Below are 27,922 nucleotides of genomic sequence, written 5' to 3'. Positions count from 1 at the left end.
TCTGAAGAATAAAGAAACACTATAGTTTTCAAATAGCAAATTATTTGATAGATAAACTTATCTGAGAATATATGTAAAAGGTAGGGTAGATAAGGAACTGAATGACATTCTATAGATTCCCATGCTAGTAAAAGGGGGAAAATGTGGTTTTTCAAATGGGAATTTACTTTTTAATAATTTAACCAAGAAACAGGATAAAATCTTAATAAATGTTTACTCTTACTTTCTAGTTAAAATAATTTAACCACGAAACAGGATAAAATCTTAATAAATGTTTACTCTTACTTTCTAATTTTAAAGAAACATCTGCCTTCCATGGGTACAAAAAATTCATGACAAATTTGCTTGTCAAGAAATAAGCTATTGCAAACAACATTTTGGCAGAACATCGAAGTTGTTTGACACAATTTGAGCGTGATATGGCAAGAAGCTCTCACCTATTCCAGCGCTCTCCTCCATGAGACCAACTGTTATATAGACTTAAACAGTATAAGATAAATAAATAAACACAATAAAAATTAATAATTAAAAAGGAAAGACTCTAAATGATATTTTCATGGGTACTGGTAATGAAAACGGCAGTAGAAAGTTCCGCGAACCGTAGTGCAGAATCTATAGAAGGTTCTAGCTATAACAACCTCCTTACACTGAATATATCGAGATATATTAAATATTTCAAAACTGCAGAAACAAGAGGAGCAAAATACCCAAAAACATTTTGATAACACAGAGAAAAACATAATGATCATTTTAAGCTTTCTAGCTTTCCACGCACCTTCCAGGACCTGGCTGTTTTACAAGTTGGAAATGACCATGACAATTTCTATCGAATGAAGATGAACATATCTATCGAGATTTAAAATGTAAAAGCAGCAGAAGGGAGGCAAGTCCAGTACCCTTTGGAAGGACAGCACATTCACAGGACCCTTCCGTGGAGAAGTCGGCCAGTGTTGACAAGGCACATAATGGTGCGCCATTCGGTGAAGGAAGAAATTCAGTGTCAAAGAAAACTCATCTCCCACTGGAAAAGTTTGGTTTTACTCCTGTTTCCACAGAACTGGTCCAAATCAAAACAGTCTTTCTCTCTTGTTTTTTTTTATGAACCTGAATAATGAGGCCATCACTGTCTTTCTTCCTCGTGTATTCTCATGAACAAAGATGTCCTTTACCACTACAGCATTTGGTTTCTCCCTCTAAATCTGCCATGTTCACCAACAAAATATTTAAGGTTCAGCAAGTCCTATAGGGAAAACACCCTCAATAACTTGCTTCTGTTCCTAAATAGAAACTATTTCTAAAGGTTCTTTCCCCAGCAACACTTTATATTTCATTAATTTTTAACGATTTCCACTTATATTCTTGAATCAAATCTTAGTTAAGACTAAATCTGCCAATATGCCAGTAGGAGCTCTTTGCAACCTCATTATCTGTTTCAAGACAGAATTCACAATTAAAAGCAAGAGAAAAGGAAAGCCCAGCATTGTGGGAATTACCTCATCTGATCCTTTCTTTTCTCCTGACTTGGAAGGCGATCCACTGGTTTTTTCACTGACATGCTATAAAAATATAAAAAGAAAAGAAAGAAAGATAATGTTTAAAAGAAGGAGGTAATACAAGATAACATAATAGTGCCTTTAATCCCGAAGGGCTAAATATGTAGCCTGTAAAAACAAGGACCCCTTTAATCTTCCTTCTGAAAATGCTGATAATTCTACACTGACATAGGTGGCTTTCAAAAATCAAGAGAAGCTACAGACATTCATTTGGGATGTAGAAAGTCAGTCTATAATTACCAGACACAGATCTGATGGTGATTCCAAGGCGGCATCTCGTCTCCTACAAAATGCCTCACACAGTTCTAAAGCCCAAATTGCCAGTGTGGGAGACATGTTGTTCCTCACAGAGTTGTGATGTCTAAGGACCATGTGGAGCCTAAAGCCATACTTAAGCCTCAGTTCAGCATGGGCTCAAGGGAGGACCACAGCTTCCAAGGCCGCCATCACTTGGGAATGGCTCCTGGGATTTCCTCAGAGTTCTTCCCCAGTTATCTTCCAGGAAGACAAACCCTGCAGGGGGAAGACCATACCTACAACTTTTTTATTTATTATGGCTTTAGGATTTCACTATGTCCAGAAACAGAATTATTTTTCTTACCAGGACAGCGGGAATGAAAGCAAGTATTTTTATGTGGTGCATAAAACCTTCAAGTAGCCTACATGCTCGTCTGTCTTGATGATAAGATAAAATAGGCCATAAAGTTTATTGACTTTTTTTGAGAGATTAAAAAAAAAATTATGTTCCCAAAAAGGGTTACAAAGAATTGTTTCATTTCTTGCCCATTGCGGGATTTGAGAGAAAGCGGGTAAAAATAACCTAAATATAAGGAAATAAAAGCTCACCGTTGGGTTCAATCTCGATCATCTTCAGTTAAACCAAAATATAAAACTGTAAACATTCCCTAAAGCAAATCATAACCCGATATGTACGTCAAAGACATTATTTGAATTAAGAAAAGTGGTAGTAACCGTAATATTAATAATAATAATGTCTATCATTCTTTATTATTTACCTTCAGACATATTCTTATTTGATACAAAAAAAAGAGGTTCACGTCATTGTTAGGGATGAAAAAACGAAGAATAAGAAGAATTCAGTGATCTTTCAAAGACACATACCTAGTAAATGGGAAAAGTTTGCATAGCAGGTTTTCTGACTTACAATACATTGTTTGTCACTATACCATGCTAAGTAGAATAAGGCAATGTTTTCTTTAGTCATATCAACATATATTTGAATTAAAACAAGAATCCAAGAAATATTAGACACATGGATGAAACCTTGCATTAAGAGTTCTCTGTATGAAAAACTAGGAGGAAATCACTTTCATGCGTGGGAAGTTCTTCCCAAAATATAACACTGTCACAGATCAGTGAGTGGAATCCACTCACTGAAAAGCAGCCAGGCTTCAAGAGCTGATGAATGAAGCCCTCTACAGGGCCTGTTCCAACTTGATGTCCTAGTCTAGCATTTGTCCACAGTTGAGGGCAATCAGTATTGAGTAGTTAATGAATCTGGAAAAAAAATATCTAAAAGCCCACATATAGATCAGTGCTAGATGGTGAGAGATAAGTTTTAGAAGATTGCTGAAGGCCAGACTAGGAGGAAGAATCATGCATCATTTGCAGATAGAATTTAAGAGGGACAGATCTACAGTGACAAATTTACCTAATCTGTCCCCTTGCAGAATTGGTAAATTTAGAAGCCTGTCACACTCATTATTATCTCCAAATCCCTATCTTAGACAGATACTAACAACAAAAAAATGCACTGTTTTACTGAGGCTGTCAAGTGCCTCCTTTACTCCCCAGGGGGTATTAGTACTCCACTTTGCAAATGAAAAGGCTTAAAGAGGCACTTGCTCCTGTCTGGTAGAAGGTTCCCTGCTCTCCACAAGGTCCCCCTCTGCTTTGGGCTCATGGGGCAAACGCATATTATGACACACTGCCCCGCAGTAAATGTGCAGACAGCCCTTTCTCCCTAAAATTTAAGTGTATACATGTTTTTCTTTAAAAATTGTTAAAAGGGGGGGGCGCCTGGGTGGCACGGCGGTTAAGCGTCTGCCTTCGGCTCAGGGCATGATCCCAGCGTTATGGGATCCAGCCCCANTGTTTTACTGAGGCTGTCAAGTGCCTCCTTTACTCCCCAGGGGGTATTAGTACTCCACTTTGCAAATGAAAAAGCTTAAATTGTTAAAAGGGGCCCTGTCTGGCTCAGTCTGTACAGCATGTAACAATTGATCTCTGGGCAAAGAGCTTACTTTAAAAAATGCAAAAAAGTAAGCAAATAAAAATAAAAGTTTTTAAAAAGTCATTTCCTGCGGGTGTTCCAAAATTTCAGTCCTCCAGATTAGCCAATACCATCGGTTATTTGTTTCCACTTAAATGCTCAAAATCCCTCAAATTATGTAGGTTCTATATAGTTTGCGAGGGATATATATGGTAAATACTTTTTAAAATGTTTGGTTATNAGCCTGCTTCTTCCTCTCCCACTCCCCCTGCTTGTGTTCCCTCTCTCGCTGGCTGTCTCTATCTCTGTCGAATAAATAAATAAAATCTTTAACAACAACAACAACAACAAAAAATTGTTAAAAGGGGCCCTGTCTGGCTCAGTCTGTACAGCATGTAACAATTGATCTCTGGGCAAAGAGCTTACTTTAAAAAATGCAAAAAAGTAAGCAAATAAAAATAAAAGTTTTTAAAAAGTCATTTCCTGCGGGTGTTCCAAAATTTCAGTCCTCCAGATTAGCCAATACCATCGGTTATTTGTTTCCACTTAAATGCTCAAAATCCCTCAAATTATGTAGGTTCTATATAGTTTGCGAGGGATATATATGGTAAATACTTTTTAAAATGTTTGGTTATAATGACAGCTTGGAAAAATTACGTACCATAAGAATTGTATTTTATGATTTCAAAAGAAATATTTGCTCTCAATAGAAAGCTTTTTTACAACATAAAGAAGTATAATGACATACAAAACACAATCAAAAGAGAACATTTTTTAGAAACCTTATGGATTATATTTTCCCAGGTTTTTTTAATCCAGCTTTTTTTTTTTTTAAGTACGCTCCACACCCCAACACGGGGCTTGAACTGATGACCCTGAGATCAAGACCTGTGCTGAGATCTCAAGCCAGACATCTAACCGACTAAGACACCCAGGTGCCCCAACACACCTTTTTATTATAAAATTTTTCTAATACCCAGAAAAGTTAAAAGAATAATACGAGTACTGATATTCTTACCACTTAGATCCAATAACTATTAAGATTGTTGCTACATTTTGCTATATTTGCATATATTATAGATAGATCTCTCTATCTGTAGTTGGATATGTACCTACATTTGGAAGTAAATTGTAGGTATCCTAAAACTTTACCCCTAAACATTGCAACTAAACATCTCCTTAAATTGAAGAATTTTCTCCAAGTAACTTCAATATCACCATCACTCTAAGAGAATTAACAAGAATTACCTAACACCATTCAATTTCTAGTAAATAGCAACATTAATGCATGAACCATTGCCCTGACCATTTCTTGGGACTTATTCAATATTCAGCAATCTATTAACAATGTAAAATCAGTTATATCTTTTCACTGATATTCAAAGTGCCTGATTTTTTAATTTATTTTTTACCATTTATTATTATCTTTTTTTAAATTTCAGTATAATTAACACTCAAAGTGCCTCATTATTTAATTCATAGCATAATTAAGCACTTTCTGCGTGACTGAGCTGATGCAATGAAATATTTGGGAATGATTTACGTCAGATTCGATCCAACTTAGGAAACCTGCCGCAAGCCTAAGAAGAAAAGAGAGAAAACTTGGTCCACAACAGCGGGCAGTGGGTGGGGTGGGGTGGGGAGAGGTGAGAGAAGCATGGAGAAGGAAAGCACTTATAGGTCCGGAAAGAGAACCAGACCACAAAACTGATAAATCCATGGAGGACTTTTCTAGATGAGGGAAAGGAAACAAGTATGTTCCAAGCATCTACTTACTCTGTGCTAGCCCAGGGCTAACCATCTCCCCTAAGCAATCCCCACAGCAACTCCAGTGTCACCTCATTTGATGGATAAAGAAATCAAGGCGCTGAAAGGTGAGGTCCTCCTCCGTCACACCACGTATCCGGATTATATTCTATGAGCCAGATACTGGGCTACTCTAGATCTAGGGAAAAGCTAGCAGAGATCTTGGAATTCACATCAAGAAAGACTCAATCCAATGCTCTAAAATGAAAACAACAAACCAAAACAGAAACTTCCAATTCTGAAACTGGTTTGCTTTATAAAATCAAACAGTCCTGTTTGCAAAATCAGTCCTGTATTCGTAGCTGGAAGCCCAGGACAGGAAGGACAGGATGCTAACCCTAATACAGGAGAAACTGCATGGGGAGAATAAGGCTACAGAAGGCAGTCGACGCATGGAGTTAAGATGAAAGGGGCGGTTTGTGTGACAGGAGTTCAGAAGCAGGAAAAAAGCAGATAAGGGACTTCGCCCCATCTTCCCTCAAAAAGGAATAATTTTCCAAACTGTTTTCACCCCCCATGGATCACTGTGTATTTGGCAAGTATAGCTGTCCTCTGTTCTCACTGGAGGAGAAAGCTTTTTATAGGCTTAAAATCTTCTGCCACAGCAAACCCATCAACCTGTCAGGAAATCAACGAGAGCCAAGAGCAGTAAGGCCGATAGCCTCTGCTCTCCGCCAGCCAAGGACCTGGGCTAGTGAGCATCTGGGCACCCTCCCCACCGCTACCCACATACCCTGACAGACACACACACAAGGGCATAGGTAACACAGAAGAAAATAAAAGCAAACTTCTACACACACATAAAAGAAGAAGGAAGACAGAAAAAAACTGAGTTGCTACAAGTGCAAGCCCAGCTGAAAGAGTACAAATGCTGGGTGCTTCTGAAATGCCTTTGCTTCTTAAAAAAAATCAGAGTTTTCTTTTAGGGGTGACAAAAACATTCTAAAATTAAATAGAAGTGATGCTTGCACCACTCTGTGAATATACTAAAAAATATTGAATTGAATTGTATGTTTTGATGAGTGAATTCACAGTTTGTGAATTATATTTGAATAAAACTGTTCTAAAAACCAGTAAAGGTTATTCTAAAACAACTCAAAAATTTTTCTTCTTCAACTTGGAGGCAAGGCCACAGAGATCAATATTTGCATGTCCAGTGATAGCTGTAGCAAAATCATGAAGCAATAAGAGGTTATCTTGGTGCCCTCTGGACTTTCCTCATACACAGAGCTCAGCTCTGTCACTACATACCATTGCATATGGTAAGAAAAGCTCATTTCAGGGCCCTTCTAAAGGTCAGAAAGCCCTCATTTAGCAGTGGGTCCCATCCTTCAGTATAGGTCACAAGCACCTGGAACACGTGGGAACATTCATGCCAGAGTGCAGGAAATTAGTTTTTCTGGAATTGGGGCCTGAGCATAGATATATTTTCCTAAGATTTCCCAGCTGATCCTAATATGCAGCTAGGACTGGAGACAACTGGTTTTGAGAGATTTGTGGGCACCATGACAGGAAGCAGAGGGCTCTGCTCTTCAAATCACCCCACTGAGTTGGCACCCACGGGGAGATTCCCCCGGTCAGGCAGGCTGGGGCGGCTCTGGGGCTCCTGGGTAAACTCCGATTGCTCAAGAAAGGAGCACAGTGCCCTGTGTTCTCACCAGCATTTCCTGACTAATTCTGAGCCTTGCCCTATTTATGGCACGTCGTATCTTCCTACCTGCTCGTTAGTCTCAATTTTCTTAGTTTCTTTAGCAAACAAATTTTATTTTACACTCTCTTGCTTACTGATTCCTTCATAAATGTCTATTTTGCCTTCCCAACCAGATGGTAAACTGTATTCTTATTTTTCTGGTCCTGTGGTAGGGGTGTGACAAACACTTCTTGATTGAATGACTATTATTTCCGTAAACCTCTAAACAGTGCCTGAGAAGTACTTTTCCTCCATTCAGGTCAGTAAACTAGATAAAAGAGAAAGAAGAAAAAAAAAAAAAGCTTGGAAAATTAAAGGACAACATGTAAATTAATAATTCCTGCAAAATCCCATAAAATCTATTCTTGTATGTATTCTGCTTGCTAAAACAGTAATGTTGAGCAAACAAACAGAAGGACCAAGATGTAAAACTGGGTTTGCTTTAAAACCATCTCCCTGAAGCTGCTCTGGGCCTCTCTGCCCTCAGATGAATTCCTGGCCCACCCGGGGCCCCTGCTCCCCCTGCTCCCTGGACCTGGGATATTTGGGATGGGTGGTCTTGGGCTTGGGAGGCAGTGACAGGAGACTGGAGGGGGTGAGTGGGTGGTCTTCCCCCTCCTTTCTGCCTCTGGGAGGCTCTGTAGTAGTGTCTCCTGCAGGATGGGCCAGCCGCAGTTGGGAGTTTCCACAGGGCGATCTAGCTCCCTGCTAGTCCTTCCTGCATAGAAATGATAGCAGCTTCCTGAAATTTCTAATCCCTGGTTGCCTCCCCAGTTGGCTTCCCATCCTCTTCTGTTACCTAGGTAACCAGTTCCCTGCATTCCATTCTCTGACAACTCAGATGGGACAGAAAAAGCTTGGATGTGAAAGGCTATGTGACCTTCGGCAAATAATTTAACCTGTTTTCTACTTGTAAAATGAAGCTAATAGTACATAGCCCAGGGGCTGACATATTTCTGAAAGGAGCTGATGTTAATGAGGAGTCTGGCCCACTGCCCAGTTCATTTTAAGAATACAGTAAAAGTTATTCCAAACCCTCAACTGGATTGTGCTGAATTATGAAACAGTAAAATGCATAAGAGACATAAGTAAAGGTTTAAAGGTTTCATTTTCTAAGGCTATAAATGTTAGAGCAGAGAATTCAGTTTCTTACTTTTCATAAGTACAAAGCAACCAGGTTCATCTGATAAATTTGTGTTTAGTACTTTGTCTCTTACGGTTGTATAGTATATTTGTCTCACATTTCCATATTACATCTAAGGAAACAAAGTACACAGCGAATAGAGAATTCCTTTTCCAAACAATCTAACCAAGCTGGTCACAGGCATGACCCTTAAATGTGTAATTCCCCATGTTTCAAAATACTTTTGGGGGCACTCCTGGGTGGCTCAGTTGATTAAGCCTCCAACTCTTGATTTCAACTCAGGTTATGATCTCATGATCTCAGGGTCTTGAGAGCCAGCCCTGCGTGGGGCTCCGAGCTGGATGTGGAGGCTGCTTATGATTCTCTCTCTTGGGGCGCCTGGGTGCTCAGTCATTAAGCGTCTGCCTTCAGCTCGGGGCGTGATCCCAGAGTCCTGGGATTGAGCCCCACATCAGGCTCCTCCACTGGGAGCCTGCTTCTTCCTCTCCCACTCCCCCTGCTTGTGTTCCCTCTCTCGCTGGCTGTCTCTCTCTCTCTCTCTGTCAAATAAATAAATAAAATCTTAAAAAAGAAAAAAAAGATTCTCTTATCTTGTTCTGCCCCTCCACCCCCAGTGCCCATCCTCCCCCTCCCCCCTCACGTACTCATGCTAGCTCTCATGCATGCTTTCTCTTTGTAAAAAAATAATAAAATAAATAACATAATATAACTAAAATAAAATAAAATACTTTGGGAGGGGAGATGTGAGTGAATGTGTGTGTGTATGTGTGTGTGCTGGGTTTATTGGTGGGGCTGGGAGCTAAATAAAGGAAATGTGGCACAGTATTACTATGTTGATAATTATTAAAGATGATGGGTATATGAAGAGNGTGTGTGTATGTGTGTGTGCTGGGTTTATTGGTGGGGCTGGGAGGTAAATAAAGGAAATGTGGCACAGTATTACCACATTGATAATTATTAAAGATGATGGGTATATGAAGAGTTCATTATATTATCCTCTCTTCTGTGATAAAAGTTTTGAAAAAGTGAGAAGCCTCTTATCTCAAGCATATGTATCTCCCTGGAGTCACACAAAGACAATATCTTAGCCATTTCCCTTAGTTTTCTCACTAAAAACTCTAAACTCCTAGAGAAGAATAGAGTTGATTTATTTTTAAAAAATCGGTGAGAAGCTAGCTACCATGTGCTAAGTATTATATAGAGAATAATTACTCAAGAAATTTAAGTAAATAAGAGATATGGCCTGTTAATACATGATATCTTTCTCCTCCTCTAAAAACATTTGCTATCAAATTCTAAAATTATAGGATAACATTCTTTGGGATTCTCATATAAAAGACACATATTAAGGATTAACTGCATGGTCATAATTCTGAAATCCCGATGTTCCACCTAAACTCCATGTATGCTTTTTCCTAACACTTCAACATTCTCATGGATAAGTCAAGATGACACTGTTAAGCGCACATGCTCTTTTTGTCCAGTTTTCAGAGGTACCATCGATTGCCTCTTTGCCAATTCAGCATCTGGGGTCTATCTGCAGTAAGGCTTTCTGAATTTTTTCTAAATCAAAGAAGATGCCGTGAGACTTTCAATAGTTACTTTTTTTGCTTTTGTAGTAGTCATTAGGATGCACTTGTGATTTTTACCAATGAGAAATGCACAATTGCTATGTCCACGGAACCCTTTACAGAACCCAACACATAGTAGGTGAACAATAATTACCTGTGAACATATTTGGCCTTTACCAAATTATTTTTGTGTTCTATGAGTTCTCAACAGTCAAAATGAATTCCATAGTTTTTTAAGGAAACTCTAACCATAGACCCCTTCTCTCCCTGGGATGAATGCCTCCTCCGTCTGAGACGGCAACTTACATAAATGGTGTTCATTGGATGGAATTATTTCACATTTTTCTTAACTAAAAGATACCTGATTCACTTTTTTTTAAACAATAGAATACAAAAAAGAAAAAAAAAGCAACACAGGTACTTGAATACAGTGCTATGCATTCAAATGGGTATATGTAAACTGAATGTGGATTTGTTTTTAATGGCTTTACAGTTTTAGTTTGGCAAGATAAGAGTCCTGGAGCTAGATGCTCGTGACGGTTGCACAANATGACGGTTGCACAATATGAATGTGTACACGGTGCCTGGCTGGCTCAGATGGAGGAGCGGGCTACTCTCGATCCTCGGGTCTTGGGTTTGAAAACCATGTTGGGTATATTTAAGATTACTGAAACAAATAAAACTTAAAAAAAATTCAAATATATATGATTTATGTGAATATATATATATATATATATGAATGTACTTAATTCCACTTTACACTTACAAATGGTTAAGATGGCAAATTTTATGTGGTGTATGTTTTACCACCATAAAAATTAAACAAACAAACAAAACAAAAAGGAAAAGAATAGAATAAAGATGGGCTGCTTAGAGAAGTCTTGCATTACACCAGACAACCTACTCAGAACTGATTGCCTAACCAATCACCTTGGAATCTCAAATGGCCACCCATGTTTCCACCCCCAGCAAGCTACGCCATTCTTTAAAAAGCACTTGTGGAATATAATTTACTTCTGGGAAGTGCCAAAACTGATTAGAGAACATCATCTGATGATACTCCTAATTTAAAAGTCTTATCGCAATGGGAAGGAAACTAGAAACTATCAACCAAAAGGGCAAAGTTGTGTCTGACCTCCATTCTCCCAGACACTCTAAAGCCTGTGCACTTTTTTCAGATTCTATAATTTGCATTCCTTACTCCTAAAAGCAGCCAAGTGCTTTGTCCTGCTATGGAAGGCTTGTGACACTCTTCCCAGACTGGCCACAGCAATGAGGCCTCCCAAATGACTAGGCTCCTTGATCATGCTGCCACTGGGCCGATAGCTCTAATTAGGCTAAGAAACACCTTTAATTACCATGGCCTAATCAAGTCAACTTATGATTCAGGAATGTGATTACTGATGTCAACCAAATTTACTCTCCTTCATGCTTCACTGTTACGATGCTCTGAGATGTTCTTCAGAGCTGGCTTTTTAAAGTTGTTTTGTTGGGTTTTTTTCCTACAACTACATAATTCTTTGGAAGATAAGATCAATGATATTGATGGTATTCAGTGTGAAAATATAAACTGTAACGTGTTTCACTGACTGGCTTTAAAAGTAGCACTCCCTTAAACAAACATCAGATAGATCTTTTAATTATTTTCTTATGCTGTCTAGATTTTTAAAGTGAGGTCATTCACAATCTTTTTCAGAATTTAAAGGATCCTAGTAAATATATTTTAATTATAGGATTTATCAGAAGCATTATATATATGCATGATATATATATATGGTATATAGTATACATGATAAAAACACACATATATATAAATCGAATACTTATATATTATATAATTACTATATAATAGTATATAACATTGTACAGTATATAACACTATATAATATTTATAGAGTATATAACACTATATAATGTTATTATTATATTTTTATAATATTTATTTATTTATATCTTATTGTATATTGTAATTTATTTTGTATATATGTAAAATATATGTGTTATAAATTGGCTCCGTGGACCTTTAAAGGATTTACAGGTGAGCTTTTGTGTATTTGAGTGTGTATTTTCTGAGGGAAAATGGTCAGTAGCTTTCATTTAATTCTCAAAATGGTCTGTGATCACCCCCTCATAACCATCAAACAAAAATGGTTAGGAAGCCATGTCTAGAGCTATACTATCCAATCCTATAGTCCTTAGCCACTCATGCCTTTTGAGTACTTGAAATGTAGCAAGTATGAATTGCTGTAAGCATAAAATGAACACTGGATTTTGAAGAATCAATATAAAAAAGAAGATCTAAAATATCTCAATGGTTTGTACATTGATTATATGTTGAAATAATGTTTGGGATATAGCTAGTTAAATAAAAAATATTATTAGCATTAGTTTCACCTGTATTTGCTTTTGTTAATGTAGCTACAAGGAACTTTTAAATTACATTTGTGCCTCTCACAACAGTTCTTTCAGTGGCACTGGCTTGGGAAAAATCAAAGCTGATCATAACAGCTTGCTGATTCTAAGAGGCAAAAAAATTTTATAGTAGTTTCCAAATTGGATTATAAGAGCGATGTAGCAAAATAACAGACTATGCTAAACATAACAGGGTTAGGGGCGCCTGGGTGACTCGGTTGGTTAAGCTTCTGCCTTCGGTTGAGGTCATGACCGGGGTGCTGGGACAGAGCACGTAGGGCTCCCTTCTCAGCAGGCAGTCGGCTTCTCTCCCTCTCTCTCCGACCCCTACTCATGCGCGTGCATGCTCTCTCTCTCTCTGTCTCTAAATAAATAAAATCTTCTTAAAAATTTAAAAAAATAAACATAACAGGGTTAAAGGCACTGATTTAAACTACTTCAAATATTCCAGCATAATTTCCTTTAAAGAATCATGAATTTGGAAAGAGAAGATTGATGTCAACTCTGAAATACTGCCATCCATATTTGCAGATAATTCATGTGGTGCATTTTGATAAGAACCTTAGGACAATAATGACTCAAAGCAAACTTTTGCTTTTAGCACATAAATAAGATGCTACATTTTAAAAGCCCAGAATATGTAATGAGAAACAATAACAATGAAATATCTTAAGGGAAACTGTAATTCCCAATCATTATAAGTATATGGGTATGATACTTTGATTCATCATTCTCAACAATTCTCACAAACCCTTATGTGGTGCCTATTATAACCCTCACTTTACAGAAGTGGAAACAGGTTCAGAAAGGTTGACTCACTGACCTTTGAGAAAAAGAACTATCCTCTTATTCTCAACTATGTACTTGGAGGCTAGTAGCGGGCTTGGCACAGAGTAGAAGCTCAGTGAATGGCCATTGGCTTATCAGTGACAGTTTGCTGATTCCAATATCAGGTTTCCTCTAAAGAGTGTCTAATTACAATAGCCGCTTTTCCCAATACCACATGCTGAAAAAGAGGTGTACTTAAACTAAGTTTTTTAAATTCTCACATCAATCAATGGGATATAAATATTTTTATTCTCACCTATCAACACATCTTTTTGCATTTTTTGTGGAATAAAGTACAGAACAGCTCTTGCTCTCTCTGTCTCATTCTCAACAAAGGTCTTGATTTCAGTTGGTTCTGCTCCTCGGAGTTTTGGGTTTTCTCCTTAGCCCCCATTCCAGCTGCCTCTCCTCTTTCGTGTTGGAAAATGCATGTCCAAGATCATTTCCTCTAAAAGTTTTCGAGCTTTGCTTACAAGTTAAAAACACTAGATCTATGTTCTTGCGAGCTGAGTTCATCCAGGAATCCGCTTCCAGCGGCGGAATTCCTTCAGCAACAATTCCCGTCCCATTCAACTTGTGAGCCAGCCGAGCCTCCTCGCACTCTCGGGCGCGCTGGTGCATACCACCGTAGGGTGAGTCTCGGCCTCTCCCTAAGTCCTGAGAGGAGGTCGCACCTGGTCCCCTCCCCTTCCCAGCCAAAACCCAGACAATACTCGTCCGCACGCCCGGAAAGGCAAAGCAAACACATTCCCTTCCCGTTCCTGCCCAAGAGCGGCCGCTCCTATTTACCGTCTTGTACCACCAGCTTGCGAACGCCATGGCGACGGCCGGTTTGCTCTGAGACGCGCGGCGGAGGGCCCGGCGAGGACGCTGGGCGCGGAGCGGCAGGCACGCGACTCTCACTTCGCCTGCCTTGCAGCGGACAGGCTCTGAGCTCTGCAAGCCCTGAAGCCGTCAGGAGGCAGGGCACCTGGGCGGTGCCCGAAGCAATCCCCGCCCCCGTCTGCTGGCCCCGCCCCGCCCGATTTCGCTCGAGGTTAGCTCGGGAAGATGTTTTATTTCTCCGGGCCGCCACGCCCTGCAGCCCGGGCTTTACGCGGAAGACAGGATTCCACCGTCCAGTTACGCTACCCCACCCACTCTGGGGGTCCCGAATGAACTTTTCCCCCCTCTCATCCCTATCCTCATGTCACCCACCTCTCACCATCCAACTTTTCCCGACGCGGGCCACCCCTTGTTGAGCTCGCGCCACGCCCCGCGCTCTTGGCCGGGGCCCTGGAATACCCAGCCACCTCCAGCCACCTGCCCAGCGGCAGTCACTGAGCCCCGCGCCCTTCCCCAGCCCGGGAGGGGGCGCACGGGCCGAGAGGCCAGGCAGGCTACGCCCAGAGGAGGTGGCCCACGGCTCCAGCGCTGGGGTCCTCCCAGCGTTCAGCCCTGCGGTTTCGAGAAGAGCGCCACTCACCTCTTGGGTATGGCGGGCCGCTGCAGCGCGCCGGGGCCGCGGGGAGGCAGCGGGCTTCTGGCCCGGCTGAGACATGGCAGGGCCGCTGCAAACGCTGCCTCCGGGAGGGCGCAGCGGAGACTAGAAGGGAGGCCCGGGCGGGGCGCTCTGGGAGGGAGGGAAGGAGCGGAGGGGCCGAAGGGCGCGCCCGTGAGGCAGCTTTTCCGACCCAGCCCCGAGCCCGCGCGGGGGCTCCCCCTTGCCTGTCCGGGTCCTCCCCTTCCTGCCCGCTGCACGGGGCTCCCGGGGCTGAAACTTAACACCCTCGGCCCCGGTGTCTTCACCCAGAGATCCTCCCCGCCTTCCAGGACTCCGCTGCTCCCCGTGGTCGCCGGGAGGAGGGGCTGGAGGTCTCAGGGTTCCTGCTTAGACGTGCCCGGACTTAGCTTCAGTTGTGCAACGGGGAAGCTGGACCCGGGCGTGGCCCGGCTACGCCTCGACCGTTCTCCTTAAAAATCTCCAGAATCAAACACCGTTTCTGCAGTCTGCCTTGGTTTAGTTTGGAGAAGAATTTACCAACTCCAATCTGGCCCAAGCCTGGACCTTCTAGATAAGGAAGTGGATCACTAAAACATATTGGTCTGTGCATGTGTTTGTGTAGATGTGTGTGTTTGTGTAGGTGTGTACGCTCGCCTGTGTATGTTTTATGTCATCTCACTTTGGGTTTTTGGGGGGTGGCGCAGTTTTGAAAGTTTAAAACGTCTTAATGGGTAGGAAGCCGTAGGTTCCAATAGTCCCACATTTAAACCCCTATAGCCTTTCTGGAGCCTGGTCGGTTTTGTTTCCGAGGCCAAAGTGTTTTTTAGTCTTTGACTCATCTTAAACAGCACTTCCTGGTTTGAGCTTGGAAGTGAAATACAACAGGCCTGTCTAGAAAACGCTCGTCTGCTGAGACTGCGGGTCTCCGATTCTGCCCGTTTGTGATCAGACCTGCCTGAAAAAGCCTTTCCCCAAGATGGCACTGACACCTTGGACCTGGGGGTGACGCTCTGTGAAGTGTTGTGTTTTAGACGGTGGGAGAGAGAGGCCAGATTGTAGGAAAAGATTTGTCATGCTATACTGAGCTTGGCAGGATGAATTCTTGTTTCCCTTTCCCCTCTCATTTTTAGGGATTTTGACTTCCTTCACTGGCTTAGCAGCATTCTTGATGGGGGGAGCAGCGAGGGATGATTTAAATGGATTCCCTCTTAAAAGGTTTTGCTTATTATCCATGTGACTACTATTTCCAACAAACAGGCTACAGAGTAAGAATTTCTACATAAAAATGAAATGACTTGGATAAGGGGTCTATCATTGTCCATTCAAGGAAAATCGGTTGGTGGCATGAATTACATTCATAATTGGGAAAAATGTCATAAGCCTGAAAAAATGACTTTATGATTGTGACCAACACCTACAATAATTTAAACAAACACACAAGCTACAGGGACCAGGTGATAGGCAGCCCGTCCCCAGGCCCAGGAACCAGAAACATTTCCTTTCTTCAGAACCTAGAAGGCCTAGGTTCAGGTTTTAGAACCCTGACTACATTATTCTAATTCTGGAAGAAGAATGGTTTGTTGATTAAAATTTGAGGTATTTTCTAACGGAATATTTAAAATTGAACTTAAACTGGTTAGTTTTATACTTCTTGAAAGTTTTTCATGCATGTAAAGTGCTGTGAAAGAAATTGTAGAGGGAATGATAGAAAGATAAAAATACACATTCCCTGTGTATGTGCCCCCCAGGGACTTAGAGTTTAGCTGAAGTCATATGGCATTTGTCACACATGATCATTTGGGTGACAATGAGAGATGTACAAGTACGGATAAGTACAAATGTGTTTTGGGAGTTTGGGGTTCTGTGGGTTTTGGTGATTTTAGGAAGGGAAAGGAGTCTTGAGTGGACAGGCTGGCTGGTGGGATGTGGACGGAAGGAGAGAGGATGAGGGCAGTTCAGGAAATACAAAAAAGCCTACCCATCTGGCTGCAGCTGCTGGTCCAAGTTTAGGAGTAATCAGTCCATTTGCCCACTTACTGTTTACTTTGCAGCTACTGTGCAAGGTGATATAATTGGTATCAACATCTATAAGAGATAAAAACATTAGCCTTCAGGCTTTGCTGAAAGGTTGGAAGTCACATTAACAGAACAATTATGGCTAAACTATGCATTGATGACTATGAGTCAAGAAGAATTACAAATAAGTTGAAGAAGAGGGTGGTGTTTTCACTTTCTCTTGAGGTCAGTGAGGAATTTGAACTTTGATACCACGACCAGCAGTTGAGCATCTTAGGGAAGATCATTTTAAATGCATATGGCAACTTACACTATATTTTTATTTGCACACATGTTAAGTACTTCGTTCCTTTATTTAGTCGGTAACAGGATGACTGCCGTGTGTCAGGCTCTGTGGAGGTACTGGGGACCTCACAGTCTAGGAAGAAAGACAAATTCACCAGCACATGACCGTGGGAGAAGGGTAAGGGTTGGCAGAGTTATTCCAAAAGCACTGTAGGATCCTGACCATGGGGTGGCCTGGCTGGAGAGGAGGGGAGCTCAAGGGCTTCCCCCCCCCCATGTTTGACTTGATGGAGTTGAAACCTTCTCCACGTAACCTCCACGTTGTACCTTCTCTTCATCCCCACTACTGCTGTAGCTGGTCAGGAACTCATCACTTCTCATCAGGAAACATGTAAAGTGGAAAAAAAGAAAGACAGGACAGAGTTTGGAGAAAAAGCCAGCAGAACCTGAGAAGGAGCTGTAGTGGGACGGAAGCGAGAAAAGAAGTAAGTACCAGAGGCCAAGGGTGGAGGGGCTTCTAAAAGGAAGGGCTAACCCGCAACTAACATTTCAGTCAAAGGTTGGGCCAGACAATGAATGAAGAGTGTCCACGAGATCTGACAGCTGAGAGGTTTTTGGTAACCCAGCCAGTGGGTAAGATTGAGGAGGAGGCAGAGTGGTTTTGTGAGGTACTCACAGTTTCAATAGTCCCCTTCCTTTGGATGGTATTTCTTTCTGCACCACCACGTACTCCTGGAATGGAAGTCAACTCCAGAAAACCTGGACGTTTTGGCTGACGTCCAGGGGCCTGTCAATCCCACTGGAACTTACCTGTCCTATCTGCCGTCTTGAGACTCTGCCACGTTTGCTCCCCTCCATAGTGACATTTTCCTGAGTAAACCAGAAAGAAAAGAATCTTTGTAAATAGGCAAAGACACAGGCAAAATACGCAAAGGCTCTCAAAGCTTCCTTTCCCTTATAATGTGCGTGTATCTGAGTAGGAGCTTCATGCTTCTGACTGTTGAATTATCCAGAAGAATGGCTTCAGTGGTAAAGTCCGTGCATAAAGATGAATGTGTCCTAGTCAGCAGGAGACTATGTTTAGAGCACAGGAGCTTTGCCATGCACTATGGCCTGAATATGTTTGTGCCCCCCCCACACATTCCCATATTAGAATCCTAATGCTCAATGTGGTAGCACTAGGAGGTGGGGGCTCTGGGAGGTGACTAATTCGTGAGGGTGGAGCTCTCATGGAGATTAGTGCCTTTATAAAAGATGCCCCGGGAGAGCTCCCTTGCCCCTTCTGCCATGTGAGGATACAAGCAGAAGTCTGCAGCTGGGAAGAGAGCCCTCACTGGACTATCCTGGCACCCTGATCACAGACTTCCAGCCTCCAGAACTGCTAGAACTGTTTTACAAGCTCCCCAGCCTGTGGTATTTTGCTACAGCAGCCCGAATGGACTAAGACACCTTGCTTTTCAGATCACACTGGGCTTGTGTAGGGGTGACCGAAGGGGTGGCAGGCAGGAGAAAGAATGGAGATGAAGGATGGAGGGACAGAGAATAAAGAGAGGAAAGAGAATAAACAGCAGATGAAGTATTTTTTTAGTTTCCACCGTTACCAAACAAGAACTTGAGTCACCCACATATCTATAACTAGGCCTTCAGGTTTTACTTCTCATCCTTTACTATCTCATGCCTGCTGATAGTAAACCACCTGCAAAATACCTTCAGGCCTTGTTCTTCAGCATGACAGACTTCCTGTTTCTTGTCCATGCGGACCAAAGAAGACTGAGATCATATTCCCTTTTCAGGGATTTATTAGGGAGGACTCATGGGATCAACACCTGTGGGAGGGAAGGAAGGATGGGCCAAGGGAGAAGTTGAGTGGGATGCAGACCCAGTAGAAGCCTCCCATAAGCCTGCAGGGAATGACTATGGCTGGGTGCCCTTTGGAGCACTTGGGGGCTGGGGAGAGAGGGCTGAGCCCTTATGAGCCTGCATCACTAGTCCTTGGGTATGTCCGAGGGTGAAGGGAGCATGGCTTTGGGAGAGAGAGGTGGCTCCCTTAAACTGTGGCAACCCCCAAAGGGAGCTGGGAGATGAGGGCTGTCTTCTGGTGGCACTCCTAGGAGCTGGAATAAGGACTCTTCTATTCCTGATGGGGATTCACGTAGCTTATCGCATCCATTACATTCCTCCGTGCAATATTAACACCAAAAAACTTTGCAAATAGAATTGAGGGGGGAATTAATATGACTAAAGTATGCTGTCAAGTTGCTATCTAACTAAACATTTGGTCTGAATATATTACCCATTTAATTAAATTTCTCCCTGTTTTAAAATGACTTTTGCCTTCAAGAGGCATCACAGAAGAACAATTTGTTTCACACAGTGGCCATGCTATTAATACTAGCAATCGAGATATACAGAAACAACAATTTCAAAATTTGATTGCAAAGAATGATTAGAAATGAAGGCAAAATAATTTTTTTCTATTTTCTAGTTTTGTCTAGTGCTTTTAAAGAAAAAGAAAAAAAAAAGATTGCTCTATAGGTCTAGCAGCAGACAAGGAAGTAGGTAGAAGATACCCCTATTTCCTAGGAAGCTACAAGCCTTCCTATAAGCTAGAAGTCTTTTGCTTTGCTTACTGATTTCCCTTAGGTTTGTGGTCTCCATCCTCGGGGCTGTGGGTCCCTGAAAAGAACTCGGTTCTGAGTCAGTGTATTCCTGGGGCCAACAACTAACCAGTGCTGTGTGCATCATCTGTCTTCCTTGTTTACAGTCCTTGATGGTTCCTTAGTGCCAACAGGATGAAGTTTAGATCCCTTCCCATGTCCTCCCAGGACCGGCAGGATTTGTCCTGGGCAGCCCTAGCTGCAGCGTTATGCCTTCACGCACCTGCGCTCCAGCCATGCCCTCCGGCTTTCAGATCCTTGAACGTTCTCTGCTCTTCCCAATTCTGCCTTTGCTCATTTCCCACCCCTCGGAATACTCCTCCCTTTCCTTTTCCAAAGTGCTGACTTTCCACAGCATTGCATTATATTGTAACTGTCTATTGTCCATATAAAGTCCAAGATTCTCATGGCCTAATCCTAAATGCAGTTTATATTTAAAGAAACAGTGGTCGGGCCTTCCAAAAGTAACTAAAAGCATTTCAATCTTTACTGCAATCCTCTCACTGCAATTGAAAATGCCCAAGTGGGCACACAATCAGAACACTCAGCAAAACATCTTAAAAATCTTTCTCTTTTTATCTTACTTCCATTATCTCCCCCATGCTCCCAAATTTCTTCTATAAACTCTCCGAAAAACAATCAGAAGATATTATCTTGTCATATTTCTTTTTCTTGTTTCCTTCTGCAGTGGTATCGTTCTTCCTAGAGGGTCCCATGGAGGGGAGATCGTTGTGCATACTAGCACAGTCTCTGATCCCTGTCATACTGTTGATCTGTTCCCACTGCTAGAGTCTGTGAGAAAAGGGTCATTTCGGTCTTATTCAGAACTTGAGACTGTGCCTGGCACACAATATGTCCCCAATAAACATTTTATGGAATGAATAAGAACACATTATTGGTTTTTTTTCCAGGCTAAACTTCCTTCTTCAAAAGATGAAAGAAATAGACTGGGGAATTTAGAAGGACACTTGTAGTTGAAACGGTCTCTGATCACTTAAGATCAGAAGGGCAGGGCACCTGGGTGGCTCAGTGGGTTAAGCCTCTGCCTTCAGCTCGGGTTATGGACCTGGGATCTAGCCCTGAATGGAACCCCCATCGATCCTCCCATTGAGCCCCCCATCAAGCCCCCTTCTGGCTCCCTGCTTGGTGGGGAACTGCTTCTCCCTCTCCCTCTGTCTGCCGCTCCCCCTGCTTATGCTTTCTCTCTCTCTGTCAAATAAAAAATAAGATCTTTAAAAAAAAAAAAAGATCAGAAGTTCAGGAGAACTATCTAAACACTCCACGGTACTAATTCTATTGAATGGCTCTCACAGTTGATAATTGACAGTAAATAAACAAAAACATATAGTGCTTATTATGATTTAGAAACTTTTCAGTTTTTAAAGACTTTGCATATATTTGCATATATTTGTTCATTTCACCCTCATGAAGTAGGAAACATTATTTTCCTCCTGTTATAGGAGAGAAAACTAAGGCCCAGAGAGGTTGAATAATTTATCCTGGGTTACACAGCTGCTAAGTGACAGTATTAGCGTTTGAATGAGATGGTTTAGTGCTTCTAAGGACTTCTCTGTATTTATTCTTTGCTACATACTAAACAAAATTTGTCATGGAATTTGGAGTGGAATGTTTGCGTATGGATGGCATGTATGATGCCTTGGGATGGGGGATTGAGATTATATTTTTTTTATTTTTTTTAATGCTTTTTTATTATATTATGTTAGTCACCATACAGTACATCCCCGGTTTCCGATGTAAAGTTCGATGATTCATTAGTTGCGTATAACACCCAGTGCACCATGCAATACGTGCCCTCCTTACTATCCATCCCCAGTCTATCCCATTCCCCCACCCCCCTCCCCTCTGAAGCCCTCAGTTTGTTTCTCAGAGTCCATAGTCTCTAATGCTTCATTCCCCCTTCTGATTACCCCCCCTTTCTTTATCCTTTTCTTCCCCTACCGATCTTCCTAGTTCTTATGTTCCATAGATGAGAGAAATCATATGATAATTGTCTTTCTCTGCTTGACTTATTTCACTTAGCATAGGTTGTGGTCCATATATACAATGGAATATTACTCAGCTATCAGAAAGAACGAATTCTCAACATTTGCTGCAACATGGACGGCACTGGAGGAGATAATGCTAAGTTATTATATTTTTAAATGAGTGATTTAATATCTGGAGTGATGAAAGTGAATCTGAGGTACCTTAGCTATCTGTTCTTCAGCCTGTGCTGGAGAATTTAAAAATAATACTAGTCAGTTACAAAATAATACTAGTCGTTGATATGAAATGTCAGAATAGGCAAATCGGTAGAGACAGAAAGTAGGGGCACGTGAGTGGCTCAGCCAGTTAAGCGGCTGCCTTCAGCTCAGGTCATGATCTCAGGGTCCTGGGATGGAGCCCCGCATCAGGCACCCTGCTCGATGGGCAACCTGCTTCTCCCCTCTCCACTGCTTGTGCCTCTCTCTCTCTCTTGCAAATAAATAAAAGATCTTTTTTAAAAAAGGCAGTGTGAAGAATCTATATATGGCATTCTAGTATTATGTAAAAATAAAAAAGATATATATTTTATGAACTTTCTATATAAACACATATGTATTTCTTGTGCCGGCTATTTCTGAAATGATACACAAAAAATTACAAATAGTGCTTGCCTTTAGGGAGGAACTTGGGAGATTAGGGATGTGAAGTGTGGAGGACAGTTACCTTTCACTTCTTTTTTTATTGTTCTACTCAGTTTATTTTTAAACACATACATAGTATTTCTTGTTCAACTGCAGTTCTAGATAACCAATAAATAAATATTATATATTAAATGCGTAACTTACAGATTAAACTTTATCACTTAGAATTCCTAAAATTTATTTATTTCTTGATTTTTGCAAGAGAGAGTGAGCACGAATGGGAGGGAGGGGTAGAGAGAGAAGCAGACTCCCCACAGAGAAGGGAGCCCAATGCCGGCTGGATCCCAGGACCCCAGAATCATGACCTGAGCCAAAGGCAGATGCTCATCCGACTGAGACACCCAGGCACCCAGAATTTCTAAAGTTTTTAACTTTGCTTTCTTGAAATAAATTATGTTTCTAGAAATCGCTTTCCAGAACTATAGGAGGGGGAGGGAAAGCTTAACTGGTGCCCAAACTCTCTGTTGTGAACTAGTCAAAGAAAAGTTGCACTAAACATACTGTCCCCTCTCCCACCATTTTCTCCCAGTAGACTATTTTTGTTTTTGTGACTGGTTTGGCTTTGCCACTGGAGGCAGCGGCCATGCTTGTGATGGGGTAGGTGAAGGGGACATTGGTTTGTTGCTGCCTGGTGCCGTATATGGAACCGTGAAGGAAGATCAACAACGCTGTTAACACCTCAGTTCTCCATACTGCAGGCTCAAAGGTACCCTTCTCATTTCGTGTCGTTATGTTGTGTGTGTCCGGTTCAGACTCCAAAGGCCTTGGTTGCACAAAATCATACACTGAGGGGGATTGTTATTCAAATCGACATAACATAGTTTTCACACAGGGAGAACGCCTTGTGTGGACATGCTGCCGTAAGCTGAGGAGCTGGGGAGAAGCTAGGACAGCCTCACACAAATGCTCCCCCGGCACCTTCAGAATGAGTGCGGCCCTGCTGATACACTGCTTTTGGACGTGTAGCCTGCAGAAATGTGACATAATAAATTTCTGGTGTTCTAAGCCAGCCTTAGCTAAAGTTGTGGCCACTCTAGCAAACTAATACACTCAGAATGGGGAATATTAAGACACGGGTAGAAAAGACCCCAGTTCAAAGTGAGCTCAGGCCTTCTCCAGTTTCTTCCTACACTAGGAAACATCCCTGGCAAATGTGAATTCCGATTGTGACATTTGGTCTAGAAAGGATAACTACCTTTTTTTTTTTTTTTTAAAGATTTTATTTATTTATTCGACAGAGATAGAGACAGCCAGCGAGAGAGGGAACACAAGCAGGGGGAGTGGGAGAGGAAGAAGCAGGCTCATAGCAGAGGAGCCTGATGTGGGGCTCGATCCCATAACGCCGGGATCACGCCCTGAGCCGAAGGCAGACGCTTAACCGCTGTGCCACCCAGGCGCCCCGGATAACTACCTTTTTGATTTAGAGTGTGTTTCCACAACATTCCTAGGAAGAAAGGCTAAAAATATCACTTTTCTCTGTGAAGGCTAATCTACCTTTTCGGTTATATTTCCCACGTGCTCAGTTTGGATTCTCTTATGAAAGTTGTTTCTTCTTCCCCTCTTTCAAAACTCACTTTCAGAACTTGTCTGAAGACTCACTTCCTCATTGGTCCTTCCAGGCTAACTCTTACAGAATACCGTCACTTGGCCACATTTGTGAAGGCCCTACAGTGTCAAGTTTATGTTTATGGTCCTGACCTAACAAAACTATTTATTTCTCACTGTGTATTGAAGCTTTAGCACTTAAGTTAGAATATTTGTATATTATTTTTCTTGAAATGGTAAAATCTTTGAAGGAGGTTTCCTTCAATAAGTGTTAATAAATGTAACAGGTGCAATTTATAGAGTACTTATTCTGTACTTCTCTGCCCTGCAAACCGGGGAAAGAAGACACACACGCACACACACACACACACGTTCATGGTCACACAGAACACAGAGCGAAGAATTCATCACAGGTCGGGGTGCCTGGGTGGCACAGCGGTTAAGCGTCTGCCTTGGGCTCAGGGCGTGATCCTCGCGTTATGGGATCGAGCCCCACATCAGGCTCCTCCGCTATGAGCCTGCTTCTTCCTCTCCCACTCCCCCAGCTTGTGTTCCCTCTCTCCGCTGGCTGTCTCTATCTCTGTCAAATAAATAAATAAAATCTTAAAAAAAAAAAAAAAAGAATTCATCACAGGTCACACTGACTCTGCAGCCTTGGCTCTGGGAATCATACTCACTGAAGCTGGCCTGTTAAGCCAAGTCTGACTCATCCAGTAGTGACTTCACCTCTCTTGCTCACTGATCTCTCCCCAGGGCCCAGAAGCGTGTCAGCACTTGGTCTTCATATTTTTGTTGCCGGAGTTGGTGGTACTGCCGTACAAGTATGGCTATGCTGTAGGAATAGAGGCAATCACAGGGGAAGAAGCCCCTTACTCTAATTAGTAGGTTGAACCATCTAAAATTGCCTATATTCAAAATTGTTGACCTACAGCGATGGCAATTTCATACAGTTTAATCTTACACAATTGCTAAAAGGATTTAAAGTTGATAGAAGTTTCAGCCTTCTGCTGCTTCGTTTGTTTTTAAAAACGGTTTGTGTGTTTCTCCTCAGCAAGCCTCAGTCGCCCCTGTAGCCCTTGGCTGCTGGCAAGAACAATGCATGACTGTGTTTCTTTCACTATGTATTCCTGACCTCAGTGGCTGTCCGATATTGCAACATTTTGTTTCAATAGGCATGGTTAAAGTTCTTCTCCCATGAAAGGTCACTGGTGCTTGGGACTGGGAATGTAGCCTCTCCCAGGATGCATTGTTTATCATGTCTCTTAAATGAAGTCTAGGGGCCAGATAGCTAACTCCTTCTCCCTCTGATCTGCTTTGTGGCTTAGATCAAGCCACCTTTGCCATCTTGGTTTCTGCCTTGATAAGTCAGTCTAAGGCCAGTGGATGATTGTGTCTGAAAAGTCCTGAGAACTGTATTATTTGATTCTATCTCCCCGCTGTTGCATGTCCTGAATTGATCCTCTAATTTTCTTATCCTCTCTCCAGCATCCTCTCTGTGAGTCTCCCATCTCATCTGAGGTTGGAAAGGTGTAGTTACCACTCTGTGTGAGGTGGAAGAAAGGGACTGAGTCACTAACCGCCACCTATGATTTTCCCCCACCTCCCTCTGTTCAGCCCATGTCCCAGCTCCAAACCCTGAAGCTACAAAGCGACATTCTGCCTGGCACACTGGTCGGTAACTTCTCTGCAGGACTGCAGGGTGCCCCTCCCCAGGCTGTGAGAGTCACTTTCCATCATTCCACCACTTGCTATTTCCCACGAATGGGTCGGTCTCAGATCTGTTCATTGTCTCCTGTTCCATTCTCTTTAACCTCGGGGGTTTATAACTTGCCTATTTGTTTTAAATTCATTTATTCTTCTTTCAGTGGGGTTTCCGGAGGGAGAAGAAATAAAGACATATGTTCAATCTCTTTGTAGATCAGGTCACTGTAACCCATTTTTAAAAATAATAGCCCTGCAAGGTATGGATTAGTGGGCTCGTTTTACAGATAAAGATACTGAGTCTCAGAGAGATTCCGTAAATTGCCTAACAGCTCACAGCTAGGTATCACAGCTGTGATTCAGACCTATATTTAACTGAGTCTAGAGCCCATGTGCTTCAGCAATACAGAATCCTGCCTGCCCTAGTCACTTGACCAGAGGTCACATGACCACTGCCAGGGATGGTCCTAAGAAGACACACCATTCAGGTCATGCAAGATCTAGACAACCTCGAGGTCTCTTCCATCTCTTGTAATGTTTCCTCTTGCTTTGTTTGACAATCAAAGCAACTGGAACACAGAGATATTTTTAAGCAAAGATAATTGGCTTAATATCATTTTAGCTGAAGCATTTCACAGTGCTCAATTAAAACCCTGGAGGAGACACATAAAACCGAAGACTGAACTGAGTGACCTAGAGTGCCTGATTACAAATCGAGCTACAGATACAACTAGCCCACAGTCACATACAAGGAGGAAAATACATGTTTAGGTGACTCCTCTCCGAAGCGTCCACTTAATGCCCTGCATCACGGAGCCTGCTGATTTATAGCATTCGGCCAAAATCACTGAAGGAATGAATTATTTATCATTTATTTATATTAAGATTCACACTGAATCAGCATGGCTTGGACATGTGATCATCTCGCTTTTATTAAAATGATAAAATGGAAACTATAAGATGTGATACTTGAACTGTTCAGAAGAAAAAAGCTGGGGACAGAAATGGTGGTCGCACGGACTCCAACGACGAAAGGTTGAATATTGCATCTTTCAAGAGTGCACACAGTTAAACATAGTAGAAACTCTTGTATGACTTTACTCAGATGTCTTCAAGAGTAAGTTAATTAATAACTTCTCATTATAGCAGAAATAAGGGAAAAGAAAAATGAAAAGTAAGAAAAAATAAGAAAGGATGACCTGAATCTTCAAGTATATCACAATATATTTGAAAAGAGAAGCTAACCTGAATAAATGAGAAGAGAACAGTTCAAGAGGACTCAAATTATGGAAGTCCTTAAAAGCCAGATCAAGGAGCTTAGACTTCTCCTCATATTATTTTTATTTTACGTTTTGTGTTTATTGTAAAAATAAGAAAACATAAACCAGGAAAATAAAACTGAAGTACAATCACCCCCAAATCCCAACACACAGTTAATTTATTGATATATAGTTTTACTGATAGTTCTGTAATGTACATGCTATTTTGTAAACACGTTTTCCACATAACATGGGATCTTGACCACGTTTCAAGGACAGTAGATATGTAGTAGAAATATTTCAAGGAGGGGCGCCTGGGTGGCACAGCGGTTAAGCATGTGCCTTCCGCTCAGGGCGTGATCCTGGCGTTATGGGATCGAGCCCCACATCAGGCTCCTCTGCTATGAGCCTGCTTTCCTCTCCCACTCCCCCTGCTTGTGTTCCCTCTCTCGCTGGCTGTCTCTATCTCTGTCGAATAAATAAAATCTTTAAAAAAAAATATTTCAAGGAGATCAGAAAAGGAAGAGGAAAAGTGTTGGGAAGTGATTGGCCAGTTCTCACAGTATGTGGGGTTATGCTGGGCCAGGAGAGTGTGCAGGGTTTAGAGAGTGAGGGGATGAGACTTCACAGAAAGAATGACAATGTGGAAAAGTGCCGGGAAGGGAAAAGAGCATGGTTCACACATGGCCCAGCGGGAAGACCTCCGCTGAGGAGACAGCTGGTTTGCAATGGAGAAGGGTGGGTAAGGCTAGGAAGGCAGGCAAAGGGAAGGTTTAGGACAACTTTCCTTCCTCTCCTCTGAACATCAAACAGGGAGGAAAGGGTTTGAATGGTAGCCCACAGCCAAATGGGGATGCCTTTCCCCATTAGGAGAATTGGTGAAAGTGACGTGTAGTAATGAGAGGAGGGGATTTTTAGTTATGCTATGAATTTGTCGAGATTCTCTTGTTGTTAAGCAAGAGAAAAAGCCCACTGTTCTAGGTAAAACAGAAAGAAGGGCAATCAGTTCCAAGGATAAAAGGGGCCTCCCAGAACTAGAGCTGAATGCAGCT

The 27,922-nt window shown here is 41.9% G+C and overlaps 1 protein-coding gene, 1 long non-coding RNA gene and 1 other non-coding gene across 9 annotated transcripts in view; 2 read left to right on the top strand and 1 right to left on the bottom strand.

Annotated features, from left to right (window-relative positions):
- Positions 1-15,041, bottom strand: part of CAST (calpastatin) — a 113,480-nt gene extending 98,439 nt beyond the window's left edge. For 6 of the 7 annotated variants that reach the window (XM_034656543.1, XM_034656534.1, XM_034656535.1 and 3 more), the window contains exons 1-2: positions 14,703-15,041; positions 1,494-1,556 (exon numbers count right to left, since the gene is read on the bottom strand). In XM_034656543.1, coding sequence (XP_034512434.1) covers positions 1,494-1,556; positions 14,703-14,777 — 138 coding nt within the window. In that variant the 5' untranslated portion in view covers positions 14,778-15,041. Of the gene's footprint in view, positions 1-1,493; positions 1,557-14,026; positions 14,190-14,702 lie in introns of those variants that run through there. The other variant, XM_034656542.1, reaches the window with a different exon arrangement.
- LOC117801681 lies at positions 368-489 on the top strand. The gene has a single exon (XR_004624428.1). It is a non-coding gene; the product is annotated as a small nucleolar RNA SNORA28 (small nucleolar RNA).
- A 140-nt stretch (positions 15,042-15,181) lies between the features above and the next one.
- Positions 15,182-23,616, top strand: LOC117801536. Its single transcript, XR_004624157.1, has 3 exons — positions 15,182-15,320; positions 17,377-17,506; positions 22,895-23,616. It is a non-coding gene; the product is annotated as an uncharacterized LOC117801536 (long non-coding RNA).
- Positions 23,617-27,922: the final 4,306 nt, after the last annotated feature.

Source organism: Ailuropoda melanoleuca, chromosome 3 (assembly GCF_002007445.2).
Source record: "Ailuropoda melanoleuca isolate Jingjing chromosome 3, ASM200744v2, whole genome shotgun sequence".
NCBI classification, from domain to species: domain Eukaryota; kingdom Metazoa; phylum Chordata; class Mammalia; order Carnivora; family Ursidae; genus Ailuropoda; species Ailuropoda melanoleuca.
This window is presented reverse-complemented; position numbering and strand designations above follow the sequence as displayed.